Source organism: Sapajus apella, unplaced genomic scaffold, assembly GCF_009761245.1.
Source record: "Sapajus apella isolate SASKATOON/1434 unplaced genomic scaffold, GSC_monkey_1.0 scaffold119, whole genome shotgun sequence".
NCBI classification, from domain to species: domain Eukaryota; kingdom Metazoa; phylum Chordata; class Mammalia; order Primates; family Cebidae; genus Sapajus; species Sapajus apella.
Genome location: NW_022437059.1, coordinates 758966 through 785738, shown reverse-complemented (window position 1 = coordinate 785738; position 26773 = coordinate 758966). Strand labels below are relative to the sequence as shown.

The 26773-nt window shown below is 54.1% G+C and overlaps 1 protein-coding gene, 1 long non-coding RNA gene, 1 other non-coding gene and 1 pseudogene across 13 annotated transcripts in view; 2 read left to right on the top strand and 2 right to left on the bottom strand.

Moving 5' to 3' along the window:
• Positions 1 to 14835, top strand: part of LOC116538337 (protein CROC-4-like) — a 26544-nt gene extending 11709 nt beyond the window's left edge. For 3 of the 10 annotated variants that reach the window (XR_004263607.1, XR_004263606.1, XR_004263605.1), the window contains 3 exons: positions 4887 to 4986; positions 11178 to 11308; positions 11954 to 12071. Coding sequence is in view for 1 of the 10 variants with exons in the window: in XM_032260643.1 (XP_032116534.1) it covers positions 4887 to 4986; positions 11178 to 11308; positions 14495 to 14564 (301 nt within the window). In the remaining 9 variants the exon portion in view is untranslated. Of the gene's footprint in view, positions 1 to 2705; positions 2850 to 4886; positions 4987 to 11177; positions 11309 to 11953; positions 12072 to 13292; positions 13647 to 14494 lie in introns of those variants that run through there. The other 7 variants (XR_004263603.1, XR_004263604.1, XM_032260643.1 and 4 more) reach the window with 6 other exon arrangements.
• LOC116538338 lies at positions 4024 to 4580 on the bottom strand. Its single transcript, XR_004263612.1, has 2 exons — positions 4279 to 4580; positions 4024 to 4119 (listed from the first exon to the last, which is right to left on the bottom strand). It is a non-coding gene; the product is annotated as an uncharacterized LOC116538338 (long non-coding RNA).
• Positions 4169 to 4275, bottom strand: LOC116538522. Its single transcript, XR_004263662.1, has one exon. It is a non-coding gene; the product is annotated as a U6 spliceosomal RNA (small nuclear RNA).
• LOC116538336 lies at positions 4993 to 7743 on the top strand (annotated as a pseudogene). The gene has a single exon (XR_004263602.1). The product of XR_004263602.1 is annotated as an uncharacterized LOC116538336 (transcript).
• Positions 14836 to 26773: the final 11938 nt, after the last annotated feature.

Sequence of the window (26773 nt, the reverse complement as noted above, 5' to 3'; positions counted from 1 at the left end):
TTTTTGAGACGGAGTTTCGCTCTTGTTACCCAGGCTGGAGTGCAATGGCGCGATCTCGGCTCACCGCAACCTCCGCCTCCTGGGTTCAGGCAATTCTCCTGCCTCAGCCTCCTGAGTAGCTGGGATTACAGGCACGCACCACCATGCCCAGCTGATGTTTTTGTATTTTTAGTAGAGATGGGGTTTCACCATGTTGACCAGGATGGTCTCGATCTCTTGACCTCGTGATCCACCCGCCTCGGCCTCCCAAAGTGCTGGGATTACAGGCTTGAGCCACCGCGCCCGGCCAAGAGAGCAGGTTTTAGGGGAGGACTAATAATTCCTAACACTACTTCCTGGGCACTGGGCCTACATCCCTTTCTTTGCTCTTTCAACACTGTGAGATAGTTGTTATTAACGCCATTTTACAGATGAGGAACCATAGACTCAAATGAGTTGCTAATGTCACTCAGTGGTTTCCAACCCAGTGCTTTCTCTTTTTTCTTTTTTGAGACAAAGTCTCGCTCTGTTGCCAGGCTGGACTGCAGTGACCCTCTCAGCTCACTGCGACCTCCATCTCCCAGGTTCAAGTGATTCTCCTGCCTCAGCCTCCCGAGTAGCTGGGACTACAAGCGTGTGCCACCACACCCAGCTAATTTTTGTATTTTTTTTAGTAAAGACAGGGTTTCGCCATGTTGGCCAGGATGATCTCAATCTTGACCTCGTGATCCGCCCGCCTCGGCTTCCCAAAGTGCTGGGATTATAGGCATAAGCTACCGCCCGGCCTAACCCAACTCAGTGCATTTTCTACTGAACTTGCTTGTGGGAACAGCTGGAGAGAGAGTGAAGCAGGAAGGATAAGATGAGGTTGAGCTGAGAAGGGAGTGCATGGGGCACAGTGAAGGGAAGGCACACCAAGAGAAAAGCCCTGCCTGTGAGCCAGGGCTGGGGGCTGGGGTGAGAGAAGCAGCACCAAGAAAGATAGGATTCCTTTTTTATTTTTATTTTTTTGGGACGGAGTTTCGCTCTTGTTACCCAGGCTGGAGTGCAATGGCACGATCTCGGCTCACCGCAACCTCCGCCTCCTGGGTTCAGGCAATTCTCCTGCCTCAGCCTCCTGAGTAGCTGGGATTACAGGCACGCACCACCATGCCCAGCTAATTTTTTGTATTTTTAGTAGAGACGGCGTTTCACCATGTTGACCAGGATGGTCTCGATCTCTTGACCTCGTGATCCACCCGCCTCGGCCTCCCAAAGTGCTGGGATTACAGGCTTGAGCCACCGCGCCCGGCCCAGGATTCCTTTTTTAAAAAAACGAAACAAAACAAAACAAAAACCTTTCGCGTACCTTGCCGGAAATGTGTATTTGGGATCCACTGAGGCTCATTCACATGAGACTTAGAAGCTGTATCAGTAACCACAATGGGTTTACATTATTATTGTTGTCTCTGATTAGCGCATTTGACTTACCTCAGGATACCCAAAGGAGAACAGAGGGAACTGGGGGGGCTGAGAATTGACACCCTACAAAACCACCTCAGTGGAAAGGGGGAATAGAGCCCAGGAGGGATGTGGGGGTGAGGGTTTGCGTCTGGCTTATGTGAGCATATGGTGTGTGCATGTGGGTGTGTGGGTGGGGTTGTCAGGAGAGTGACGGGTGACTGTGTTTGTGAGCTGTGTGTGTCTGCTTATGAGGGTGAGAAACTGAGTGGTGTGTGACCTGGTGTGAGGTTGGATATGTGTCCCTCCATGGTGGGTGGGAAGCTCGGTCGTGACATCAGGGACACCTGGCTATGTATAGATATAAATCCACTCTAGGAACAGACACTCCTGGATATGGAAGGAGGTTACCAAATGCAGACATCACAGTGACACTGCTGAGTTCTCCCCACCCCCTCCGTGCCAGATCGAATCTCCTCCAATTGAACCCCACAGGAGAACTGTGGGATTGGGGTGCAGGGAGGCTGTGTTAAAAGGGGATCAGGAAGGCCTCCCCAGTTACCAGTTAGGAAATTTCCTCTCTTGTATAATCACACCTCTGCCTGTGTCTAAGAATTTTCAGTTCTATGCTTCAGATATTGTTACATCTACTATTTTTACTGGAAACCAAATTCTAAGCTGGTTTCTTTACTCATTTCTCTCCTCAGCCCCCGATTTTAATACCCTTCTATTGAATTCTAGGTCCAGGAGGCCAAAGGCAATTTTCTCCCAAATATTTGACCCCAGTTTTGCATTACCAGCCACACCCTCACTCTGGGACAAATTCTCCTCCCACCCAATTCCAGGCATGGAAAGGTTTTGTTGATAAGTACTTACAGTCATAGGAAACATCCTAGTCAGGAGGCCGTGGGAGAGACAGAAACAGAAAGAGCAAATCTGACCAAACCAAGGTCCAAGGTTTGGGTGTCTCCATTTATGAGTGACACAAATCTCCCAGCCTCATTTCAGATATGTGTATAATGAAGATAAGAAACCCTTAGGGTTATTGTGTGCGGAAAATGAAGAATTCTATATAAAAGATCATATACTATGTTATGACACTCATGGGTAAAGGGTAATTCTTAGATTGCAGAAAGGTTAAAGGCTGTAGTTTGGAAAGACTGAGAGCATGCGATTGGTTTCAGAATGTAAAAAGGGCACCTCTCTGGCGTGTTCCGGGCCGATGATCTCACCATATTTAACTTGAGGAATTTCCTCCTTTTCCAGCTTTGGGACTCAAGGAAGGACTCCTGGGGACCTAGGTAGGGAGTGTCTGAAGCCTTGGGAGAGGAGGCACAGTCCTTGGGAAGCCTGATAAAGGGAAGAGGCTGGAGTCCACGTGGCAGAATTGCTATTGTTTTCTTTCTCCTTAACGGTATTAAGACTTATTGGTAAGAGCACTTAGGATTGGTAAACTGACTTACATAGATAAATACAGCATGTGTAAATGATAATTTCAAGCTTATGCCATTAATCTCCTGGATTCTAAGTAACTAAAAACACAGTTTTTTAAATAAAAGGACAAGTGAGGTAGTGGCTGTAATTAACAAATCCTATAGAGACCTGCCTGTCAGAATGCAGACTTGTCTCCATAATTGAGTGACTTTAAGAAAGGATGTCTTCTCTCCCTTTGCCTCACAAACCAGCATCTCCCCAGTCCCCAATGCGACTCCTAAGGTTGGCAACCCACCTGAGATGCATGGGCCCCTATGTCTGAAAGTCCTTTTTTAAGTCTGCACATTCAAGGTTTGAAAATTGGGGTCTGGTTATTTATTTTTTCACCTTCCTTCACTTGAATGTTCTGGGAACAGATTGACCTTCTCACCTCCCTTCCTTTGTTATTGAGACCTCAGAGATCTGGGGTGGGGGGGACATAACAGTGCCTCATCCAGAGACAGGGTGTGCCAACTTCCCTAGGAGATCATGAGTTTAGGTTAACACTTTAAAATCACTGGAGGGAAGGGGCAGACAAAACTATAAAAACATTCTCGGGGCTTTGAGGAGAAAGAGGAGCAGAGTTATGGAAGGAAGGGTGGGTGGGTGCATATTTAGATAGGAGAGATAAGGGAAAAGGGGGAACCCCCTCCTTGCCACTCAGGCTCTCCCAGGGCCTAAGTGACACCCCCTCCTCCTCCTGCCCTAATCCCCCCATTAAGGCAGCTCTGAGTTTGTTATGACAGCGGCTGAAGGCTGCTGAATTGCTGTTTGCTGTGTCTGCTAATTGGACTGAAGGGTTGGAGTCTGGACACTGAAAGGGACCATTGTTGCTGTTTACCTTCCACAGCCGCCTCCCTGGGGACCCTCTGGGTAAAGGGGAGCAGCAGCACCCCCTTAGGGTCATTGCACCCATTCCCTGCGCAAGGGACTGCAGTGGGGAGACAGTTCATCTCATTGCCTTGGGGTGGTTTGAGCTTTTACAGCACAGAGGAGACAAGGCAACACCTGAGCCAGTCTCATCTCCAGGCCAGGCCTTGGGGCCATCCAGGAGCTCCCAGGAGAGAGGAGTTACATGCTTGTCTTTCTCCTCCCTATTCATTCCCTTCTTCTTTAGGAATCTTTGCTCTGCCTCTTCCTCCAGCTAATGAGGCTTCGCCCGTGCACCTTTTCTGACCCACTTTCTTCTAGGTCAGTGATTCTCAGCTCGGTTATGCACTGAATCACCTGGGGAAGTTTTATTTTTATTTATTTTTCTTTTTTAAAAATTTTTTTTATAAATATGGAACGCTTCATGAATTTGCACGTCATCCTTGCACAGGGGCCATGCTAATGTTCTCTGTATCATTCCAGTTTTAGTATATGTGCTGCCGAAGTGAGCACCACCTGGGGAACTTTTAAAAAAAATGTTGATGTTTGGGCCCAGCTCCAGACCAATGAAATCAGAGTATGTGGAAATGATGCCTAGGCATCATTATTATTTAATGTGCACCTGGGGTTATGAACCACTGATACAGGTTCACCTCTCCACCTGGGAATCACATACACACACATGCATTCATGTACCCACATGCCTGTGTATGTGTACATGTGCACACACAAACACGCCCCTTCTTTGCCCGCCTTTCCTCCCAAACTCCTGATATCTATAATACTATCAGGCAGGTTGTATATCTTTTTAATTATTATTACTAAATTCCTTGTAGGAGCCTTAGAGTTTAGAATGGAATTTAAAGGTCTGTACTTTATCTCACCTCAATCTGAGCTCTTCCCCAAGGGGAGGGACTATGATTCCATCTCCCAGTGGATTTCCAAATGGGATCTAGAGGAAGACTGAGCTAATCTGGGGCACTTATCAATGACTTTTGTGCTTTTCCTTCCTCAAAGTAATATTGGCGATTTGGAGGTCTTCACAGAGGAGAAACTTTCTTCAGGCATCATATTTGCCTTTTCTTACTGTTTCCAAATGTTTCTGCTGCTTCTCTTCCCTTTAGCTTCTCACCCAGGGCGGGTGGGTGCTCCACCACCCTACCGCCCTCCTTCCGCTGTGTGGATGACAGAGCCACATCCAGCACCACGGACAGCTCCCGGGCGGTGAGTGAGATGGCTGTGCTGACCCACTTCGAGATTGTTAGGAGGGACCCTCCTGTCTGCACAGTCAGCTATCAAAGACTCTACATTTTTGAATCTGTGGGGGTTGTTTGCAGTCAGCTGTGGAGTCTCAGGGAGAGGAAAGGCTGAGGGAAATTGGCATTCCTGTCTCGGTGCAACTGGGTTTGTCTTCATGTTGGGGAGTCTGAATGAGAACGGCTGATCCAGTAGTAGAAAGAATGAAGGTTATAGTTCAATAATGATTTAACTTCAGTCATGTAAGATATGGAGGGTATAGATCACGTAGAGCTGAAATGAGCTTTAGGTATCATCAGCCCTATATTCCTCATTTTACAGATCCCACGGGAGTAGAAGGGGTGTGATCAGGTTGCCCAGCTGGTTATCGGAAATGCCAAGATCCAGGCTCCTGAATTTCAGCCTGGCCCTTTCTATCTGTCTCTTACCTCCTTTAGGAGCCTCTCTGCCTGGGTTGGGTGGACCGGGCCTGGTGCTGGTTGGGGGAGTTTGCAGGTTGCCTCCATACAAAAGAGGACAAGATGCATGACTGGGCTTTCGAGGTGTTCAAAAAAGCCAGGAAAAGGTGGAACAGGCTGCTACCTCTGTCTGAGGTGGTTTGGAGGGAAGGCCTCAGGGACAGGGAAGGCATACCTAGCAGTAGCTGGCAAGCCCATGGGAGAAAAGGCAAGGGGGCAACCATCTGCCAGGGCACAGAAGCCAGTAGATGGCCACGAGGAGTCTCCAGAGGCCAGCGGGAGTCATGCAAACTGGAACGGGGCCTGGGAAAGGCCCTTCTGTGTGCCCAGGCCTGCTCCCCCAACACCGTGAGCCTAGAAACAAAGGGGCCATTTTCTCTAGGATTTGATGCTGCCATCTCCGGCTGGCAGTGCCAGGTGGTGGGGGCATCAGGGGGTGTCAATCAATTATACCCCCCAAACTCCTAGGTCCTCTGGGGCTGGATGTTGGGGAGGTGGGTGTTCCATGCTTTGTTGCCATGGCAACCGCCCCCCTAACCCCCAAAGTACAAAGAGAGACAGCTTTCACCACCACCCCCAGGAAGAACCTGGTCTGGCTGGGAATCTTCCCTTGAGAATCCTCCTTTCTGATGCACAAGCCATGGCATGCATAAGCATCACCCTCTTTTCAGCACTGGGAGCTGAGGGTTCTGCTATCAGCAGGCCACATAGGCAAGGAGGCTGGTGCATGCAGTGTCTCTGGGCAAGGTTATGCAAGTGAGCACCGGCCCCTTATACTTAACCCCCTCTCTTCCCAAGCTCTCCTGCCCCTCACCTACCACAGCCAAGGACACCCCAGGCCTTCTGGGCTGAAGCAAAGGGGCCTTGACCTTCTACTCTTTCCCAGACATGAGGGACACCCAGCTACCTCCAGCAAACCTCCAGGCTGTGGGAACAGAGAAGAGGAGGGGGCCATTCCTGCCACCCTCCATCTGCACCCTCCGCCATTACTCATTAGGCATTCTGCCCCCTCCTTCCGCTCGTTAAGCCTGATTTGCATATATTTGCATAATACAGTTCATTTGCATTCCAGGAGGCTCATGGTAGAAGCCAGGAAAAAAAGGGGAGGGGGGCTGGAGAAGAGAGAAAAGGGGAGATATTTTGTTTTCATCAAAGTGTGGGGGGAGGGACCAGGGGGAGGTGGCAGGAAGAGGACAGAAATAAAAACTTACACTACTTTCTTTCTTCCTTTCTGCCCTCCCTCCCTGAGCTGGACTCAGATGCCAAAGAGAGATGCCAAGGGGCCGGCTTTTCTGTCCTTTTTTGTCTTGTTTCCTCCGGCCTTGGCTCCCCAGCCTGGCCCCCCACCTTGTTGGGCTCAGGCTTCAGAAAGAAAGAGGCAGGGGTAGGAGGCAGGGCTGTGGGAACGGAAGCGGAGGGTGAGGGAGGCCGCCATCTTAGGTAACTGGCGCCTGTAAGATGGCTGCCCCGACAGGTGTGCGCCGAGAGCCGGCCCTGGGTGGTGGACATGGAAAAGCCTGAGGCCATAGGAAGGACTTCCTGGCTGATGAGAAATATTGTTGAATTTTCCTGCTAATGGAATTAGGAAGAGAGGATGGGGAGAGAAGGAGGGAGGGAGAGACCAATGGCGGCCCGCGGAAGAGCTGTAAGGTCGAGCACAGGAGCAGGGGTGGTAGAGAGGCCTCAGCACTGGGCTTAGTTCCCAGAGGACTTAGAGGACTGTGGGTAGTGTGAAAAGTACTGGAGGAATCAGAATGGGGAGTATCAGCAGGAGGAGGGAGAGGGTAAGATGTAGGCAGGCAGTATCACCTACCAGCTTGAGGGCCTCTCTGGGGCGGTGAACGGTGACTGCTACATGAGGTGATGCTCCACCTTCTCCTCAGCGCAGCACTCTGGTTTCCTCTGGGAAACCTGCACCCTCTCAGAGGCCACTCACAGCCTCCTCAACAAAGATCACTGGCCCTTCCCAAGCCCAGTCCTCCTTGACCTCTGTGGAAAATGTTACGCTGTTTTCTCAGTCTTCTTTGGCCTTGGTTCTTCTGTTCTATCCATGATTGTCTGTTCTTGGTTCCATTCAGTCAGTCCTCTGGATGTGCCAGTTTCTTTAACTAGAGGTGGGGCCCAGATTTTGCTGGTGGTGCTTTTTTCCTCTTCCTTCTCACTCTTCTCACTTAACTTTTATCAGTTCAACCATCACTTGAAGTTAGAAATTCTCTCTCCTTCCTTTCTTTTCTTTTCTTTTTTTTTTTGAAACGGATACTTCCTCTTTTACCCAGGCTGGAGTGAGATACAGCAATGGCTCGATCTCAGCTCACTGCAACCTCCGCTTCCCAGGTTCAAGCGATTCTTCTGCCTCAGCCTCCTGAGTAGCTGGGATTGCAGGCGTGCAGCCACACCCAGCTAGTCTTTGTATTTTTAGTAGAAACAGGGTTTCACCCGTTCTCCCATTTTGGGAGGCTCAGGTGATCCACCCACCTCGGCCTCCGAAAATGCTAGGATTACAGGCATGAGCCACTGCACCCAGCCTCTCTCCCTCGTTTCTTTAGTCTTGACCTCTCCTAAACTCCAGATTTGCACCCCTAACTGCCAACTACCACCTGTGGTCCTGCCATTTGTCCCCAGATCAGGAACTGGGACGGCACCTCCGCTTGGTCAAGCCTGGATCACAGGCCTAGGCTCTAGCTGCAAGGAGGGCCCAGAAAGTACCCGTGTTTGTAGCTTCTGTAGTGGCTGCGAAATATAGCCTCCCACCAAAACCCAGGAGGGCGGTTCAGATGCTCCCTCCGCATTGTGCTTCTGCTGCCTTACCTCTGTCGGCAGCCTCATTAAACTCCTAGGCCCTCAGGTTCAACTCCTGAACATTTTCCTGGGCTTGTCCCCACAGTCAAATCAGTTACATCAAAATCCATCACTTCTTCCTGTGTAGGACCTCTCTCATCCATACCCTTCCCTCCGGTACCCCTGCCTCCATGTCAGCCCATTCATTCGGCAGGCACTGAGGGCCTCCTGTGTGCCAGGAGCTATGCTCAAGGGGAGCGTCAACTACAACGCTGCTTTGAGGAGCTGGCAGTCTACTGGGCGAGGCAGACACACGACTGATTAGAAGACGGTATGGAAAGCATTGTCCTGAAGGCCTGCACAAAGTGATGTGGGGGCATGGGGAAGGGAGCTCAGGAAGGCTTCCTGGAGGATGCCAAGATATAAGCAACACAAGATAAGCAGGTGTTTGGCAGTCTACAGAGTCTGGGAGGTGGGTGGTGGACAGTCCGCAGCATTCGAGAAGGCAGGGAGGTAAGGAAGAGCAGGGGGTGTCTGGGGACTAGCGTGACCATCGCAGGGAGTCTGTGCTGGGAGGAAAAGGGAAACAGAGGCAGGAGGTCCCCTGTAAAGCGCCTTATGTGCTATACCAGGGAGGCCGCGGCAGTTAGCTGACAGCCGCGGGAGGGCGTGGCTGGAGACCAACACATAACCTCTCCTGGGAGGGAACGGGACTCCTGCATCTGGCTGCCCTCTGAGCCCAGCCAGACATTTAACTGGCTCTCAGCTAGTTCCAAACAAATGAAGGACGTCTGAAAGACCTGGAAGCCACCTGAGGAAGAGATCTTTCTACCACCCCCCTTCAGAGGCCCTCCTTTCCCCCCGCACCCAACATGCGGAGACAGCAGGCTTGTGGGAGCTCTCTGGGGAGAGATGTGGAGAAGCAGAGGTTGGCGTCCCCCAGCACAATGGACACCCTGAGGTCAGGGCAGGCAAGAGGCCGCTGGGGGTGGGGACAGGGAGACTGCTCTGACTTTGTGGGGCAACAAGCTAGTCTCTGAGTTCTCTTATGAAAAAAAAAAAAAAAAAAAAGGTTCAGTAGTCAGGGCTGTGTGGCTGAGGGGGCCAGAGCAAAGCAGCAGAGAAAGGGCTGGAGTCCTGAGGGAGGGAGTTGGGGGTGAGGTGGTAGCCAGGATCAAGGTTCTGAAGGAATTCTTCCTCGAGAAAGGGGATGAGAGGCTGGAGAGGCAGGTGGGAAGATGGAGAGGCTGCTGCTGGCCGCTGGGCGGAATGTGAGTGGGGGTGCTCACCACCGCCCATCCCCCAGGCCCGGCTTGTGCACAAAGACTCCTCTGTGAGTGGCCATGGAAGTGGCCCTGTCAGGTGAGGGGGCTTAGCTCCCAGGGAGTGGGGCAGAATGGGGCTGGAGAGGGGAGGGCTGAGAGGCAGCCTCAGGCTTTAACCAGGTCTGGGCAGGAAGTAGAGAGAAGCTGAAGCCAGGCCGGGGTCTCACGGCGAGGCTGTCCATGGTCTGGTCCAGCCGTCCCAGGATGGGTTCCTCCTCATCATCCAGGGCCCCCGCACCCAGGACCTGACCTGCCCCTGCATTCTCCCTATGTCTTCCAGGCCGTAACTCCTGATCCTTCCAGGCCTCTGCAGTCTCCTTCCCAGCTCATACGTGCTCTCTCCTGACGCTCTTGGGACTGAGCCTGCTTGAGCTTCTCGCATCTTCCCAGCATGGGGTCTCCCTCCCACTCCCGCTCCAGGGAGGGCTGTGTTGGGAGGGTGGAAAACAAGATCCACCAGAGCTAGAAGGGAGTCCCAGGCCACCCTGGCTGCCACACCCACTCTTACCTTCCCCCAGAGAGGCTCCTCTCCTGGCCTGGCCTCAGTGTCACTTACTGCTAATCAGTAATATGTAGAGACCTTCCCTCCACCCCAAGCCCTTGTTGGGCACATTGGCCCTTTTTGAAGACGGAGTCTTGGTGTGTCACCCAAGCTGCAGTGCACTGGTATGATCTCGGCTCACCACAGCTTCCGCCCCCAGGTTCAAGCGATTCTCCTGCCTCAGCCTCCAGAGTAGCTGGGACTACAGGCACCTGCCACCATGACCGGCTAATTTTTGTAGATTTAGTAGAAACAGGGTTTCCCCATGTTGGCCAGGCTGGTCTCAAATTCCCAAACTCAAGTGATCTGCCTGCCTGGGCCTCCCAAAGTGCTGGGATTACTGCAGGTGTGAGCCACCGTGCCCGGCCCGCGCTGGTCCTTCTAGTGAATGTTTGGGTTCGGGGTGTGTGACGCAGTAGAATGCTGGCAGACACCACCTCAGCTTGCTACCGGGTGTGATACTCAGTGGAGCTTTGTCCACTGAAGGACAGCTAAAGAAGGAATTTTTGGTTTTTGACTCTGGAATTGGACAGGCTGGTCAAGATACAAATTCTGGCTTCCCCCACTAATTCGCTGGGTGACCTTAGGCAAGTCCCTTCATGTCTTTGGACCCTAACTGCCTTCCTTGGTTATGCTGAAGATGCCATGGGGTGATGGGAGTGAGTGTTTACTAAGGCTGTGTGCAGATGTTTAGTGTTAAATGCTAAGTGCAGAGGGACACGGTTCTAGGGGCCATGGAGGTAGGTGGGGGCAATCGAGGACAACTTCCGAGCTGCGAGGGCCGTGGATCACTGGGTGCAGTGCGTAGCGGAAGCCTGACTCAGAAATGTGGCTGGGCCCTGTGGCTGGGGCTTTCGTGGTCTCAAGGAGGTAAGCATCTTGCTGAGGCAATTTCGAGAGGCACCCGCTGTTTAGGGTTAGGTAGTGAACTCCACTGACAGCAGCTGCTTTCATCTGCTGGCCAGGTGCACATGCCGCCCAGCGTACCAGGAGGAGAGGACAGGTAGGGTGCAGCTGAGCCATGTTGCCCCAACTTGCCCTGCTCCCTCCCTGCAGCCCTCATCTCGTCCTCCGGGCAGCACAAGCCGCTGTGGAATCTCCACGGAGGGCACACAATGGTGCCTCCACATCCTGCCACTCAGGACCTCTCAAGTCCCTGATATGATGGCTCCTCGGCATCGTCAGGAGTGAGCGTGATTCAGACCTATTTAGATCCGTCAGCCCATGGGTCAGGGGGACCTTGAGCAGGACAGTCTTTTGTCTCCAAGCAGTCATTCCTTGTTATACAAGCAAGAGTCAGGAGGAGGAATGGTTTTGGCATCATCCCCCACAGACAGCAATGGGGCCTTTAGGCCTGGAGGGAAGGACCAGGCTGAGGCTGGCATATGGAGGTTGAGCCCTGGGCACGGGGCATCAGCTTCACCCGGCTGGGGATGCCTTCTGCTGGGTTTGTCCATCTGGCACCAGCTGGCTTCCCAGCACCGCCCCCACAACCAACCAGCCTCCTTCTTCTGCTGTTGCCATGACAATTGGCTGCCATATTGTACTCAGCGCACTAGCTCCTAACTGGATTTTCCCGTGGGGTTCCTAGAGGGTGGGAGATGGGTCTCCAGGGATTTATCCCTTCCTCCTGATACCCATCCAATAAAAATTCATAATAACATATGATTTTTTAAAATAGCCAAAGTGGAGGATTACTATGTGTCAGGCTCTGTGCCAGACACTCTCCACATGTTATTTAATGCGGCTAAGAAAGAATTAATGAGATAGAATTCAAGAGGTTCCCATCCAGTTTCCTGCAACTAAGATAGACTTTTCCTCTCTCCAGCCAGGAAACTCCATGATCTTGCGTATTCCCGTCTTGGGAAGTCCTTCTCAATATCTAACCAAGATCTACACGGCTGTAGCACCAGCCCTTCGGCCCTTGGCTTGGCCTGGCTGAGTTGAGAGGTAAGGAAGAAATACCACCTACCTTCAGTTACTTCATAAAGGTTAGCTATTAGAACAGGGAAACTGAGAACTGGCTCGCTTGGTGAGAGGTCTGAGCATCCCTTAAAGATTCTGGAGCCCCCACCCAAACCTTTTGTTTACAGAAGAGCCGTAAATGCCACGGAATGCTTTGAAATTTCCCCTCCATGCTCCCATCAGCACCCCAGAAAGAGTCAGGAGCTGGAAACTATAGAATAGGGATAGCCTCCCAGGTCCTCTGGGTACCACCTTTGGAAGCCAGTCTCCCAGCTCCTGCCTTGAGGGGAACGTTCCAACAGGGTTTCAGAGAGATCCTGGGAGAGCGAGAGTCCCTTCCTTCTGGAGCTGAAGGCAGAGAATAGTCACCTTGACCTCGAGGGGCATCTGTAAGAGGCACTAAGCAGAGGCCAGCTTTGCTGAGGGAATCCTGAATGAGGAGCAGGTGGAGAGAAAAAGGAGGCCCTTCCCAACTGAGGAAGGATGGGCTGGGAGGGAGGGGCCGGGGATAATTTATGATGTCATTGTTGCCCCACCCCACTTTCTTCCTAGCCCTCTGCTACTGTATCCTTGCTAGGAGAGCCTGGTTCTGTCTGGGGCTGGAAGGTGTAACAGGCGGGAGCCTGTGCCATCTGTACCCCTCCTCCCCCACCAGGGGAGGGCCCGGCATGGAGCTGCATACACCACCCCTTCCCAAGCGCTGACAGACACCAGTCTCTTCTGTTGTTCCCCCAAATCTAGCCACTCAAGGGATAGCAGGGCTCCCAGGTGGGCTGAGGATCTAGAGCAAGGAATGGGCAAGAGAGTGTGGGAGGAGAGACCCTGGCAGACTTAAGAGGGGCTGAGGAACAGCTGGCCTACCTCGAGACCTGGGAGCCAGCCTGGGCCAGGAAGAGGGCCAGAGGGAGTCAGGGCAACAAGCCTGGCAGAGCCCAGGTTTGGGGAAGACAAAGTCCTTACATCTGAGGGGCTCCTGATAGGATGGACAAGGCAGGCCTCTCATCCCCACTCTTCCATACTGTCAAGGTCCAGGTTGGCGATCTGGCAAAGATAGGGGGAGGAGGAGCTGGGGCAGGGAGGAGGGCAGTGAGCTGGGAGGGGCTGAGGAGAGTCTAGGAAGAAGGAGGGAGACACTGGTCTAAGTGGGCCTGGGCCATGCAGGGCCATGGCTGAGATCACCTCCTCTGTCTGAAATTCTCTTCTCAGATCTTAAGACGCTTGGAGAAGCCGAGGGAGGTGAATTTTGGGGTTTCCAAAGCTGCTGGCTCCCAACCCTGGATGGGACAGGAAAGGAAGGCTGTTCCCACAAGCTGTGCCTGATGCCTGATTCCTGTACAGCCCCTACGGGGTTTATCTGCCTTTCCTGGACATAGCTTCCCCGCCCCGGGAAGGAAGGAGCTGACCCTGATTTGCACCTATTTGGTTGTGTAAGCCCTTTCATAGCCATTGTCTCAGCCAACCTTCCCAACGGCCCTGAAAACCGGGTGATACTGTCCCCACTTTATGAAGGAGGAATGGAAGCCTCAGGAAGGCTAAGACTCTCCCAGAGTCACAGGTCTGGTAAGTTGGGCTGGGCTTCAAGTGGGGCTTCATAGACCCCAAAGCATATGTCCCCTTCCTCCCCTGTGCTGACTTCTGAAATACCGATGGAGGGACTGAGAGAAGAGAGGACCCGATAGGCAGGTGGAATTCTTGGCATGTTCTTGGATGTAGGGGTCAAGTCTAAGGGATGATAAACATCTTGAAGGTTGAAGACAGGATTGGGGAAGAGGCCATGGGAGCTGTGGAAGTGACCGAAATTCTTCCGGACTGGTCCTTAGCCCACGTGCAGCCTGCTCCCTGACTTCCTGAAGCAAGCCGCTGGGCTCCCTGCCTAATCTCTCCTGTGCTTGGGGTCTGAGTTTCTGCCCTAGGTATTCCCCCCACCCCCCCCCATGCCTTGGATAGAGCACCTAGAAGAGGTGCCTAGACTCAAGCCGCTGTCATGGTGGATCCCTTTGTGATGACTCCGTCCCTAGCTCCTCACCTTGCCTGATGGAAGCGAGCTTCTTCCAAGACTGCTGGAAGTTTGATCTCTGCCTCCTCCTAAAGTCTCCATCCAAAGAGTATTTTTCCGCTGCACGCGGTGGCTCACACCTGTATTCCCAACACTTTGGGAGGTCAGGAGTTCGAGAGCAGCCTGGCCAACATGGCAAAACCCCATCTCTACTAAAAATACAAAATTTAGCCGGGCATGGAGGCGCATGCCTGTAATCCCAGCTAGTCAGAGGCTGAGGTACGAGAATTGCTTGAACCTGGGAGGCGGAGGTTACAGTGAGCTGAGATCCACTCCAGCCTAGGCGACAGAATGAGACTCCAACTCAAAAAAAACAGTCTTTTTCGTTACACTTGATAATTTTTCTTTTCAGACCAAAAAGAAAACTTACTTCACCCACTTGGATTCCCTCTGAGAAGCCTTCCCAATTGTCCAAAAGTTGAGGCTAGGCTCTAGCAAGTCGAAGTCGAGCCAGCTCCTTCAAGAAGCTTTGAGCAGAATCAAAGTGGGAAGGACCCAGCTTCCAGCCCAGGCAGCCCATTGTACCTGGAGCCGTCTGGGATAGGACTTTGACCCATGACTCTCATATTTTCAACCTGTCCATCTTGGCCCATCCCAGTTTATCCTGTATCATTTGAGCTAGGATTCCCACATTCTCTAAGATGGAAGTCCCATCTCAAGTCTTCAATAAAGACTCTTGAATATTGAATTACATTAATAGTGGTGGTGGTGGATATACCTGTACAGGGTTGGAAGGGGAAGGGCTGAAAGAGAGGGGGCGATACTGGGACTTCCTTCGACAGAGATCCGTGATACAGAAGCCAATCTTGCAACAGAAGCAGGGGAGCCTCTAATACCAGAACTCCTACCTGGTAGGGGGTGGAGCCACGGGTGAACATCCTGGCCCCTTCCACCACCCTCAGCCACCCCAAGTTCCTGAGAACACCGTCCATAATCTGGTCAGTCCCAAGTCTAAGTCATGCCCTAATGCTTCCAGCCAAGGAAGTACCTAGATGCCATGCGAGGGACCAAAAGAATGGGAGAGGGTGGTCACACTCCCCCACAGTGCCTGTGTAGGAGGTCACTAAGTGGCCTTCTGTCTCCTCCACTAAAAGACTCTCAGAAATGTCCCCCTGGGTTTGAACAGACCACATAGATGAAGCACCCCTGCCCCAAAGAGTCATCCGTTCCTGCTGCTTCTCTGTCCACCCTCAGTGGAAACATAAGAGAATGAATATGACTATTAAGAGGATTCAGATTAGACAGCAGGTAGGACTTCCCAACAATAGCAAGGCCTGAGGGGGAACTTGAGAGGGCAGGAAAGCCATAGCAAAAAACTAGGACTGTGCTCCTGATCCCATTTTCTCCGTAACACATCTGTATCCAACATGCTCCCCCAAAAGATAGGCCTCTCCTCATCTCTAGAGAGCCTTGCTGGGGGATGTTAGCAGAGTCCAGACTACTGGCACCATTTAAGTTCCCCATCACCCTCGAGAAAGTCCTTCCTCCCTTCCGTAATCTCTCCACAGAACTACACTTTGAATCCTAGAAATTTTCTGAATGAAAACGCATAAGATAATACACATGACACAATTCTAACGGTACAAAAAGGAAGTTACATCCTCCTACCCCTGCCCCCAGCCACCCACCTCCTCCCAAGAGGCAACAGCTGGTACCTACGTCCTTCCTGGGTTCCTCCATAGTCAACCAAGCACATATGTATAAATTCCTCCCTTCCTTTTAAACACTGACTTCAGCCTTTTCAGTTCTAGACCAGGCCTCCTAGCCCGAGGTCAATCTGGACCTCAGGGAATGCTTGCAAATTCTAAAATTGCATGCAGAATGCTGGCCAGGCGCCTGGGCACTATTTCCAGGAGGAAGGATCACGTCATGAGCCACCTGGTCTAGCCCAGTTCCTCATTTTATAGAGGAAACTGAGGCCAGAGAGGAGAAGGGCTATGTCCAGGGTCCTCTGCATGGTGGGGACCCACTGGGAGAGGAATCCCAGGGTTCCCCTGACCTGCACGTCCAGGAGCCCCAGAACCGTGACTCAGAGGGCTGACTGAGACGGAGGAGGAGGCAGTTTCCTTTGCATCACGGTCTGCCGTATCAATGGGGCTGAGCCATCTCACCACACCTGGGCATTCATCAGTGCTTCTGAGGTTCCAGCCCTCATTTCAGGGCCCTCCCACCTCCTAGCCTTGTGAGGACCCACTGTGGCCCTTGGGAGGTGGGGTGACTGGAGGCAGGATCTGGCTTGAGGTCATCAGTAGGGAGGAAGCTTCCCAGGTCTGCCCACCCCTCCCCCCGCTTTTGTTTGTACCCCACAACCTGAGCATCAGTCTTCATGGTCCCCTTACCACGGTGTTGGGGGGCCTGAGCTGGGAGAGTCAGCCAGCCACCGTGGCCAGCCCTCTGCCTCCTCTCCTGGCCTCTGGCTTGGAGGGTAGGCTCCTGGGTAGGGGAGCAGGGCAGGCAGGAGGAGGTGGGTAGAAAGGATTCTTCCGAGCGAGCGACGTAAAGAAAAGCGGGACAGGGTCGACAGCAAGCAGGAGAGGGCCCCAGAGGGTGGGCTGCCTTTTGGAAACAGAATGACCCAGACCCAGACAGGGGCAGAAGGGGCGGGGTAGGGCCCCTCCCTGGACAGAGATGGCAGGACTGGGGTGGGAGGACCCAGGCAGGACACTCTGGAATGTGCTCTCAGAGTCCCACTGAGCATATGCAGATGAGGCCTGTCTGTATGCAAATGAGCCCGTCTGTATGCAGATGAGGAGAGAGGGCATTCTCTTCTCAGGGTTACCATAGAGCCCACCTCCTCCCTTTCCCTCTGGGCTTCAGCTGCAGGGCAGTCTGGGAAGAGGCCAGGCCCGGGGAGAGGCAACCTGTAATCGAAGTTTAGATTTCAGGAAGGACGTACCAAAAAAATGGCTAGTTTTGGGAAAGGAACTGGAGATGAAATAGGGAATATAGAGGGGCTGCTGAGAGGGCCAGGTAAAAAGGATGGGGGTGAATCATGAAAGGACATCTCAGCCACAGGAAAACACAGGCAAACTGACAGAAAGCTTTGAAAGGGAGGCTGGGGAAGAGGAGGGGAGGAGCTGCGACTGAGCATCCGCTCCCTGCCAGGTCCCGCACGGAATACCTTCCACTCAGTCTCACTGGATCCCAGTGATAACCCTGTGAGGCCTTTTACAGATGAGGCCTGGAGAGGCAGAGAAGCTCGCCCACATCACACTGTTTGCAAGTGGCCAGGCCCTGGCCTGTCCGACTCTACGGCAGGCAGCCATAGCTTAAACCCTTCCCACTGCTTCCTGGCAGACACTGAACAGCTCTTCCTACCTGAGGGGAGAGAAGGAAGGGCACCAGGGTTGGGAGAGCTGTGCCCGGAGCAGGGGCCTGATGTACCCTGAGGGGAGGTCCGGTTGGGTCTCAGCCAAGGCAGGGCCTGCAGAGGTCTGAGAATTGCCAGTGCAGTGTCAGGGGAGGCTACTGGGGAACCTGGGTGGGCAGCAACCAAGAGGGGACCATGAGGGCTGGGAAAGATGCCAGGGACGATCCAGTGGGGAAACTGAGATCCGGAGAGGTTGGAACAGTTGCTCACTCACTCAGCAGATCCAAGTAGAAACTGGACCTAAACTCTGTCCCCTCGGCCCCCAGCCCATGGCCCCTTCCTAGGAGTGCTGAGGCTAGGGGTGGAGGGGTCTCCAAGAATAGCCTCTCCTCTTCCTCCGGTGGCCCCCGGCCCCCCACATCCAATGGCGTAGCCAAGGCCTTTGTGGAGAAGCTGTGGGGAAGAGAGGCCCCTTGTTGGCCCATTCATCGTGCCGGAGGCTCGGCTGATGCCAGCCCCCGGCACCGGCTGGGCTCTCCTTCCTGGGGGTGCCAGCCAGCCCCCGCCCGCTGCCACAGCCCGCTCCCCAGCTCTGTCGTTTCCTGGAGCCTCAGGGTTTGGCTGAGGTCCCGGCTGAAGGATGGCGGGGAGCCCCAGCCCCCACGCCCCCCGCACCTCGCCTTTCACACGCTGGCACCAGAGCCGTGGGAACGCTGGATGGCAGCTGGGCACCGGTGCCCGGCTCTGCCCACCCCCAGCCCAGGCAACCTCAGAGAGGAGGAGAGGAACAGGCTGCCCCCAAAAAAAGCCCCTCCAGGATGGGGCCCTAGAAATACTTAGCACTAATTATGAATCTGGGGACAAACAAGGCATTTGCAAGTCAATTAGTGACAGAACTTTCCCAGGAAAGAGGTTCATCCAGGCTCAGCTTCAGACAGGGCCACATGCTGGGTCATCTTGTCCCTCCCCCTGCCTCTGCCCCGCTTGAGGCTCCAGGGATATAGACCGACCCGGTGTTCTGCCAGCCCCAGTGTGGCTGAGGGTGCCTGGGGCCCTGGGTGGACCTGGGGGGCAGGAGGGCAAGGCTGACCCCTACTAAGGTCAACTGGAGGTCAAAATAGGGCTGTCACCAGGAAACATTCTGCCAGGGATCTGGCCTCAATTCCACCTGTGACAGAACCTGGTGGTGGCTCTTGGAAGGAGATGCCAAAGAGGCCATTGGCTCAGACAGGGTGGTCCGGGTGGGCTGACGGGAGAACAGAAGTCATTGTAAAGGGCCAGTGGGAGATGCTGCCCAGAGAACACAAAGACACCAGGACAAGAGGAGACCAACGGAGAAGACAAAGGGTCTTCAGGCATCTCAGCAATCGTTCCCCAGCCAGGAGGCACGCAGTGGTGGGGATTTCAGCTCTGCCTGCAGAGGAGCCTCCAGGTGGACCTGCATGGCTACCTGGGGTCACTGTCCCTGGAAAAAGAGACAAAGCAACAGATCTTGCTCCTCCCGGGGCTGAGAGGCCTTTAGCTGGGATAGGGGCTCTCTACCAAGAGAACCCCTTAATTGGGGAAACAGGGAGAAGGAAAGGGGCTGTGCTGGGCGAAAGCCCTAGAGCCAGCCCTGCCATCTGAGGGAGATTAAGGGATTATAATTAAAAGGTGTTTGAGGGGCTCCAAGCAGGTGGGTTGGGGCCGGTGCTAATGATCTAATTGCTGCTTCACCAGGGCTTCAGCCAGGGCCTGGCTGCTGGGGCTCCTAATGAGTCGGGTGTTTTTTTGAGGAAGTGGAAGAGAAGAGGCGGAGCTGAGGGGCCAGGAGGGGAGTCTTTTTCTTCACTTTGAGCCCTCAGTGCACATGCTCACATGTTCTGGCCAGTCCTTCCCTTAATGCCCTCCCTGGGAAACCAAGATGAAGGCTGCAGCCTAATGGAATCACGGGAGGCCTGGAGAAGACTTCTGGGAGCCAGGAGTGAGCAATGAGGGGCTTAGATCTCCACAGAGAGAGGACACTCAGACAGGGGATGGTTAGGGAAAGAGGGGTGTCCTTGGAGTAATTAATAACAGAATGCAACTAAAAATGTAGTCTATGTCAGGCACTGTACTGAGCACGTGACAAACTGACTTAACCCTCACAACCACACGGCAAAGACTGAGGAGGAGACATGCTCCCACAGCTAAGCAGAGGTCAAGGGTCCCACAGACCCAGGGTGGCCCTTTTCAGGCCCTTCCTTCTTCCTGGGGAGGGACAGAGGGTCAAAGCCTCTCTAGACTCTGAGAGTCTAGAGGCTAGGGGTCAACAGTGTGCAGACTGCAGCCCAAAGACCTCCGGCTACGGGAGTCCAGACTCACCTGGTTTGTGCAAGCTGCTTTCTTGCCTCTCGTGCAAAAAGCAAACTGTGGCCCCAGCGTGGTGGCTTGTGCCTGTAATCCCAGCACTTTGAGAGGCCGAGGTGGGCTGATCACTGGGGCACAGGAATTCAAGACCAGCCTAGGCAACATGGTGAGACCCTATCTCTACAAAACAAAAGTTTAAAAAATTAGCCAGGTATGGCCGGGCATGGTGGCTCAAGCCTGTAATCCCGGCACTTTGGGAGGCTGAGGTGGGCGGATCACCAGGTCAGGAGATCAAGACCATCCTGGCCGACATGTTGAAACCCCATCTCTACTAAAAATACAAAAATTAGCTGGGCATGGTGGTATGCACCTGTAGCCCCAGCTACTTGGGAGGCTGAGGCAGGAGAATCACTTGAAACCAGGTGGTAGAGGTTGCAGTGAGCCGAGATCGTGTCACTGCACTCCAGCCTGGGCAACAAGGGCGAAACGCTGTCTCAAACCTCCAAGACTCCTTATTGGAGAGGAACCAGCAGCGTTTCGGTCCCTTCTAGACCTCCCCTTCCATCTCTCTACTCCTGCCTCCTACTGAACCAGCTCATGGTGGCCACACTCACCCTCGTCCTTCAGGAGCCTCTCAGGATGGTTCCCTCCCCACCTGCCACCCCCTAGTTGGCACCGTGGACAGAGCACCTGGATTCTCACCAGCTGTGTGCACATGGGCAAGTCACTGAAGCACCTGCCTGTAAGGGGTGGGACAGTGATGGCCACTCCCCTACTGCAGCTGAGGGACAGGGGTGAGACACGCTGTCACCTGTGAACTCCTGGAGAACTGAGGCCTTCCACTTGCCCTTCCCTGCACCTGGTGAAGGAGCTTTTGCTGCCCCGTTGCTAATCTGCAGCATGCTCTTCCCGAGGCCACACCCCCTCTTCCAACCTCAGTTGACCCTACTGGGACATTGTTGCGTCCCTGCCCTTCCCTTGCCTGTTCAGCTGAGCTGAGGAGAAAGGCACTGTAGTCTCCCAGTCTTACTTTCTCATCTGAAAAATGGGGATACAAAGAGTAGCTATTTCCCAGAGCTGTCGGGCGAATTAAATGAGATAATGTATGTAAAGTGTTTGGTGTAGGAGAAGAGTCATAAACGGTAGCCGTTATTATAGTTATTAAATGGGAGGGACCCTACAAAATGTACTAGTCCAGGGAAGGGCCTCCTCATTACTGCTCCGGCTGGGAATAATGAGGCCTTGTGGTAAAAGCCCCTCGCCCTCCCAGGCCCCTCTCACAAAAGAACTCAGGGGCTGTGGATGGGCCGACGAAGTGAGAGTGAATGGTACATAATGGGACACTTAGGGGCTTATCCCAGGCTGGGAGTGCTGAGAAGGACCCTCCGGCTGTGGCTCCAGGTGCTGAAGAACCCCACAGGCCTGAAACACAGGCTGACAGGCTGCCCCTGCCCTTGGCAGCTGGGCCCAGAGCCTCCAGACACCACGTCACCCGGGCCTTCACTCAGGGATCGAGGGCATCCCTGTGCCAGGTGCCACTCTGCTTGCTGGGGCACTGGCCAACCGGCCTGCACAAACGAACCCCAGTACCTCTGACCCCATGACTTTGAACCTACTGTAGCCCACTGGCAAGAATCAAAACAAACAGGTAAAATAATTAGTGTCAGACCGTAATAAACCATCCGGAGAAAGACAAGGCACGGGACCAGGCTGGGCTGGGCTGGGGTGGTGAGTTGCTGTTTAAAATAAGCTGCCTCCAGCCTGGCCAACGTGGTGAAACATGAGGAAAAGATTGTGTAAAAATACTAAATTAGCTGGGCATGGTGGCGGGCACCTGTAATCCCAGCTACTCGGGAGGCTGAGGCACAAGAATTGCTTGAGCCCAGGAGGCAGGGGTTGCAGTGAACTGAGATCACACCACTGCACCCACAGCCTGGGTGACAGCAAGACTCTGGCTCAAAAATAAAATAAGGTGCTTAGGGAAAACCAGGTTTTGCTCCAGTTTTTCTTGTGGAAATTTAAAAATAGATATAAAATAAACAGAATAGTATAAGGAGCCCCCACCTATCCCTCGCCTGGCTTCAACATTTGCCAATCTTGTTTCACCTGCGCCCCCACCCCTTTTCCCCCACTTCCCATGTTATTTTGAAGCAAATCCCAGACATGTCCCTCCAGGAGGGATGTGATTCCAGCAAAGACCAAAGGGAGGTGCAGAAGCCAGCCCCGGGGATGTTTGGGAGGTGAGCATCTCGGTCAGAAGGACAGAAAGTACAAAAGCCTTGTACCTGGTATAGTAGCAGGACTTTCAAAAAAAAAAAAAAACAACCCTATCAAACAAAAAAGAAAAAGGGTCCTGGGCTCTCATCTAATTTGCCCCTAACTGGGTGTGGAAACTTAGACAAGTCTGCTAAGTGCTCAGTTTGTCATCTGTGAAATGGGGCTAATGCCCTCATCCCATAGGGAGCTTGTAGGAGTGGAATGAGAATCCCCAGGTTTGATAAAAGAGTGACATGGCAAGGTCAAAGGTCAATGTCTGCTCACAGGCAGTTCCGGCCCCAGAGGAACTCAGTGTCTCAGGGGAAGTGAGAGAAGGCCCAGGGCACCCAACATTAGGTGGGGTTGAGAAGGAGGCTGGGCGGTTTCCTGGAGAAGCCACCTCAAGAAGTGATTCATGGCAGCCCAGGAGAGCTTGAGAAGGGACCTCCCCCACGCACCTGCTTCCCCCCATTCTTCTCTACCCCAACTTCAATGTCTTGACTACAGCTTTTGAGGGAAGAATCCACCAAGACTTTAGTCTCTCCCAACCCAGGGAATAAGAAGAGAAAACAAGTCCCGAAAACAAAACCCCGACAACAACCTTAAAGCAGGAGAGATTGGTTGGAAGGCTTTTAATCCCTTAATCCCTCTCAGATGGGCCTTGAGACGCTAATGATTTTCCTAATTATTCCCTCCGATTTTCCCATCGCTCTGTAAGGACCTTCGAGAGGAGTGAAATTCCGAGTGAGCTGGTGTGGGATGAATGGCAAGCCCACCTCCCCCACATCGGGCCCAGAGTCCAGGCGGCTGCAGAGGTGGGGGAAGGGCCAGGAGTGCCCCAGCTGCGGGCCTGGGCTTCTCTGTCACTGACACCCATGTGCAAGGCGGGCCTGGGACAATGGGGCGGTTGGGGGCTGCCTGAGAGGGCCAGGTGTGGGGCTGGGGTCCCCTCAGTGTGAATGGCCCATTATCCTGCCTTGAGGATGGGAGTTGAGGGTCTCTTTGTGTCCCCCAAGAAAGGAGTCTATGGCGATAATCACCCTGGGAGGGAGGTGGAGGTGGTGAGGAGGATCTTTAAAGGGGGCCAAACCTCCCCAGAGAACAGTTGGCCATTCAGGCCTCCAACCCTTCTCTTGTCTCCGGCAGTCTGGGATTCAGGGGCCCGTCCATGGGGGTGGGGCGAGGGCTAGGCCCACAAACATGGCCAAGCTCAGGCCAGGCCCCTCCCCATCAATGTGGCCTGTGGGACTGAGCCCAGAGGTGGCTTCTCCAGGAAACTACCCAGCCTGCTTGGGGTGCAGAGGCCAGGTTGGGCCAGAGGGGAATCCCAGGCAGCAGACAGCTCCTGGAAAGGCCCCAGGGCCCACCCTGCCTGGCAGGCCACATCCTACCCCCTGGAGTCCCAGCTGAGAGCAGGCAGGCGCTCCTACCTCCACAGGGTCCTCCTTGCCACCCCTCCTGCTCTGTTAGCCCAAGGCTGGAGGTCAGGCAGGAGACAGCAAGGCTGGGAAGGGAGCGGAAGGACGGTGGCTTTGTCACCAAAGCCAGAGTGGGCTTCCACTGCCCACGGGGACACACAGCCACTGTCCTTTAGAGCACAGCCCCGTTGGGGTGAACAGATAAATAACAGCTCATGACAGGCAGTGTGAGGTGGGGTGCCATGTAGAGGGGTGAGGGAGACATTCAGGGACAGACCGCCTGCCATTGGAGGAGGCTGGGGCAGCTCCCGGGAAGAGAACGCCTTTTGTTTATGACAGTACCCTCTGGCCTGGCACATGGTGGGTGCCCAGTAACTGAGGGAAACGTTCCGGTCAGAGGTGTCCTCCACCCTCTTACAGAGATCGCCTCACTGTCTCACTGAGATGGCCCCTGACCACGGTGACACCCCCGCAGAAGGGGCCACACTCCACAGCCTGGTCCTCAGGGTGGCAGGCAAAGGGGGACTCCAGAGGGCACTCGAGCTGTGGGCTGCGGGAGAGCAGGGTTGCCTGTGTGGGCGCCCACCCACGCTCTCTCCAGAGCCTCTGCACCCGCCACCCGGCCCGCCCCGTGTGCTGCTGGCATCAGGTGGGTTCTCAAGCCTCTCACAGGCACACATCCTGGCCTGGGCCAGCCCAGTGCAGGTTGTCCCGTCCCTCCCCCACTCCATTTCTCTGCAGGGCTCAGTGAGCCCCCCTGGGTGCCTTTGTCTCCACCCACCCTCCCCTGGCAGGGCCTGAGGTGAGCGGGTTCCGGAAAGGGAGCAGGTCCTTCCCAAGATGGAGCCGGGGAAGCCGGCGGCCCAGCGCCTGCCAGCGGTGCGGTGATTAGCCGCCTGGGCTGCTGCCTGCTGCAGCATTAACAATCGCGTTTATTAATGGTCTTAATTAGCAACCGCCAACAAGAAGCCCGGTGCTAATTTCACCAATAATCGAGGCTTGCGGGGCGTGGACAGGAAGGGCGGGTGAGGGGATGGATGGCTGCAGCATGGGGAATGATGCCGCCGTGGGCAGTGCCAAAGCCCAGCCCAGCAGGGCCAGGGGCTGGAAAGATGGAGAGGGGGACCCACCCTCCACCCCCCACCCCCTACCGCCTCCCACACCAGGATGCCTTGACCCCCCACAGCGCAGCCTCCTCAGATGGTGCTGGGACAAAACGAAGTGTGAGGAATTGCAGGGAGGAGGGGGACCTCTGTCTGTGTCTTCAGCGCCAGAACCCAGACAGCAGCCCGTGGGATGGAGGCGAGTCTATAAAAGCCCGAGTGAAATGAGCTAGAAGGGGATTGGGAACAAACCCCACAGTGTCCTGGAGCACATTCCTCGCTCTGAGGAGACGGAGATGGATGGTGCTGAGCTAGGAAGGAGGGGACGCTGGTGTGGGGCGGGGGCAACTTCTCCAGCTGAGGGCTCTTCTGCCAAGAAGAGCAGGGTGGGAAAATCCAGACGATGCCCAGGCACAACAAAGCCCACTTCCTCTCTCAGCCTCAGCGCCAAGCTGGGCCTGCCTGGTGCCTGCCTGGGGCCCCAGAGACCCGCCCAGAGAGCCCTGGAAATCCAGGCTGAAGGGAAAGGGGCACCTCAGGGCAGGGAGCTCTGGGGCCTGCCCAAGGCAAGGGTGACCATCTGCAAATGCCTTGGAGAGGGAGGGCAATGGGAGGGACATGTGTGCTCTGGAGCTCAGGTGGGCAGAGTAGAGGGGTGGGCATGCTGGATTACCTTCTTTCAGAGGTGGCTTTTGGGGCCTCTGGAGGAGTTTCCATGCGGCTCGGCAGCCCCAGGTCAGAATGCTGTGGAGGGATTCCAGATTGTGCCAGCACCCTGGATAGGTGAGGAGCTGCAGGAGGGCCCACTACCCCAGACAGAGGTGAACAGAATAGAGGTGTAAAGAACCCCGGCGGCCTCCTCAGCCCCAGGAAATGCCTCAGCTGCCAGGCCTGGTCCCTGCTCCCAACCTTCCTCTCATCTAATAATTTTCCAAACACTATTCCAGAAGCCAGGCCCCACTGCCCCACCCCAGAATGGCTGACATGGACGCTGCACTTGGATCTTTACAGAGGCAAGGGAGACAGAGGGGAAGAGCTATATCTCAGGTGGAAGGCTGGGCCAGAGCACAAAGGAGCACACCTCTGAGCCCAGCGCTGGGGCCCTGCCTTCCAGAAGATTGCCTGCCCTCCTCCTCTTCTTCCTCCTCCCCTCATTCAGCCTCTCCTGCCTTCCTACCACTGAAGACAGGAGTTCCTGGGACAGTTCTCATTTTGCTGTTGCCCCTAAAGCCATTATGAGTCATCAAGGAAGCATCAGGGCTTCAAGGGCCCAAGCACCACTTCCAAAATGGCGTCTCACTTGAGTGGCGGAAGCCCTTACTCCTGAGTCTCAGTGTGGGTTTAGAAAAGGGAACCTCATGCTCTGGTTTCTCTTCATAACAAAAAATTTTTCCCCTTTTAATAAAAAAAAAAAAAAAAAGAAAAGAAAAGGTGCACTCGCTGGGCATGGTGGCCCACGCCTGTAATACCAGCACTTTGGGAGGCCGAGGTGAGCGGATCACCGGAGGTCGGGAGTTCCTGAGGTCAAGAGTTCGAGACCAGCCTGACCAACATGGAGAAACCCCATCTCTACTAAAAAATACAAAATCAGCTAAGCATGGTGGTGTATGCTTGTAATCCCAGCTACTCGGGAGGCTGAGGCAGGAAAATCACTTGAACCCGGGAGACGGAGGTTGTGGTGAGCTGAGGTTGTACCATAAAAAAAAAGAAAAAGAAAAGGTGAATTCAGGTCCTGTGCCTTGCAAAGATTCCAGCCCATTCACTGGAGCTCAGCCTGGAAGCGCTCATGTCCAGAGTGCCAAGTTCCCAGCTAGAACAGGCTCTGCTCTGAGCCGAGAGCTTCCCTGCCCACTGCCCGGGTGTCCTGCAGTGTTTGATGGGTGCCTTCTGTTAAATGGGCACAGTCTCCTGTGCTAGGGTAGAGGGATGCACTTCTTTTGCTTGTGGGAGGGGACTTGGTGTGACAAGCCCCCACCTCTGCGTCATTGGAGAAGTTTGTTTTCGTCCTGCCATGCCTGCCCTTTCTCCCAGTAAAAGTCGGGGCTCCTTACCTGGTGGTGGACGGGGGAGGGAAGGAGCTGCCCCAAGGCCTGGACTGGGCGGGCCTTGGGGCATCTCTGCCCAGTAACCTGTTTTGCTTTGGGAACACCACAAGTATTTCTCTCAGGGTTCTGGAAAGAATCGGCCTCAGACACACCTGTCAAAGTCTTTTGGGT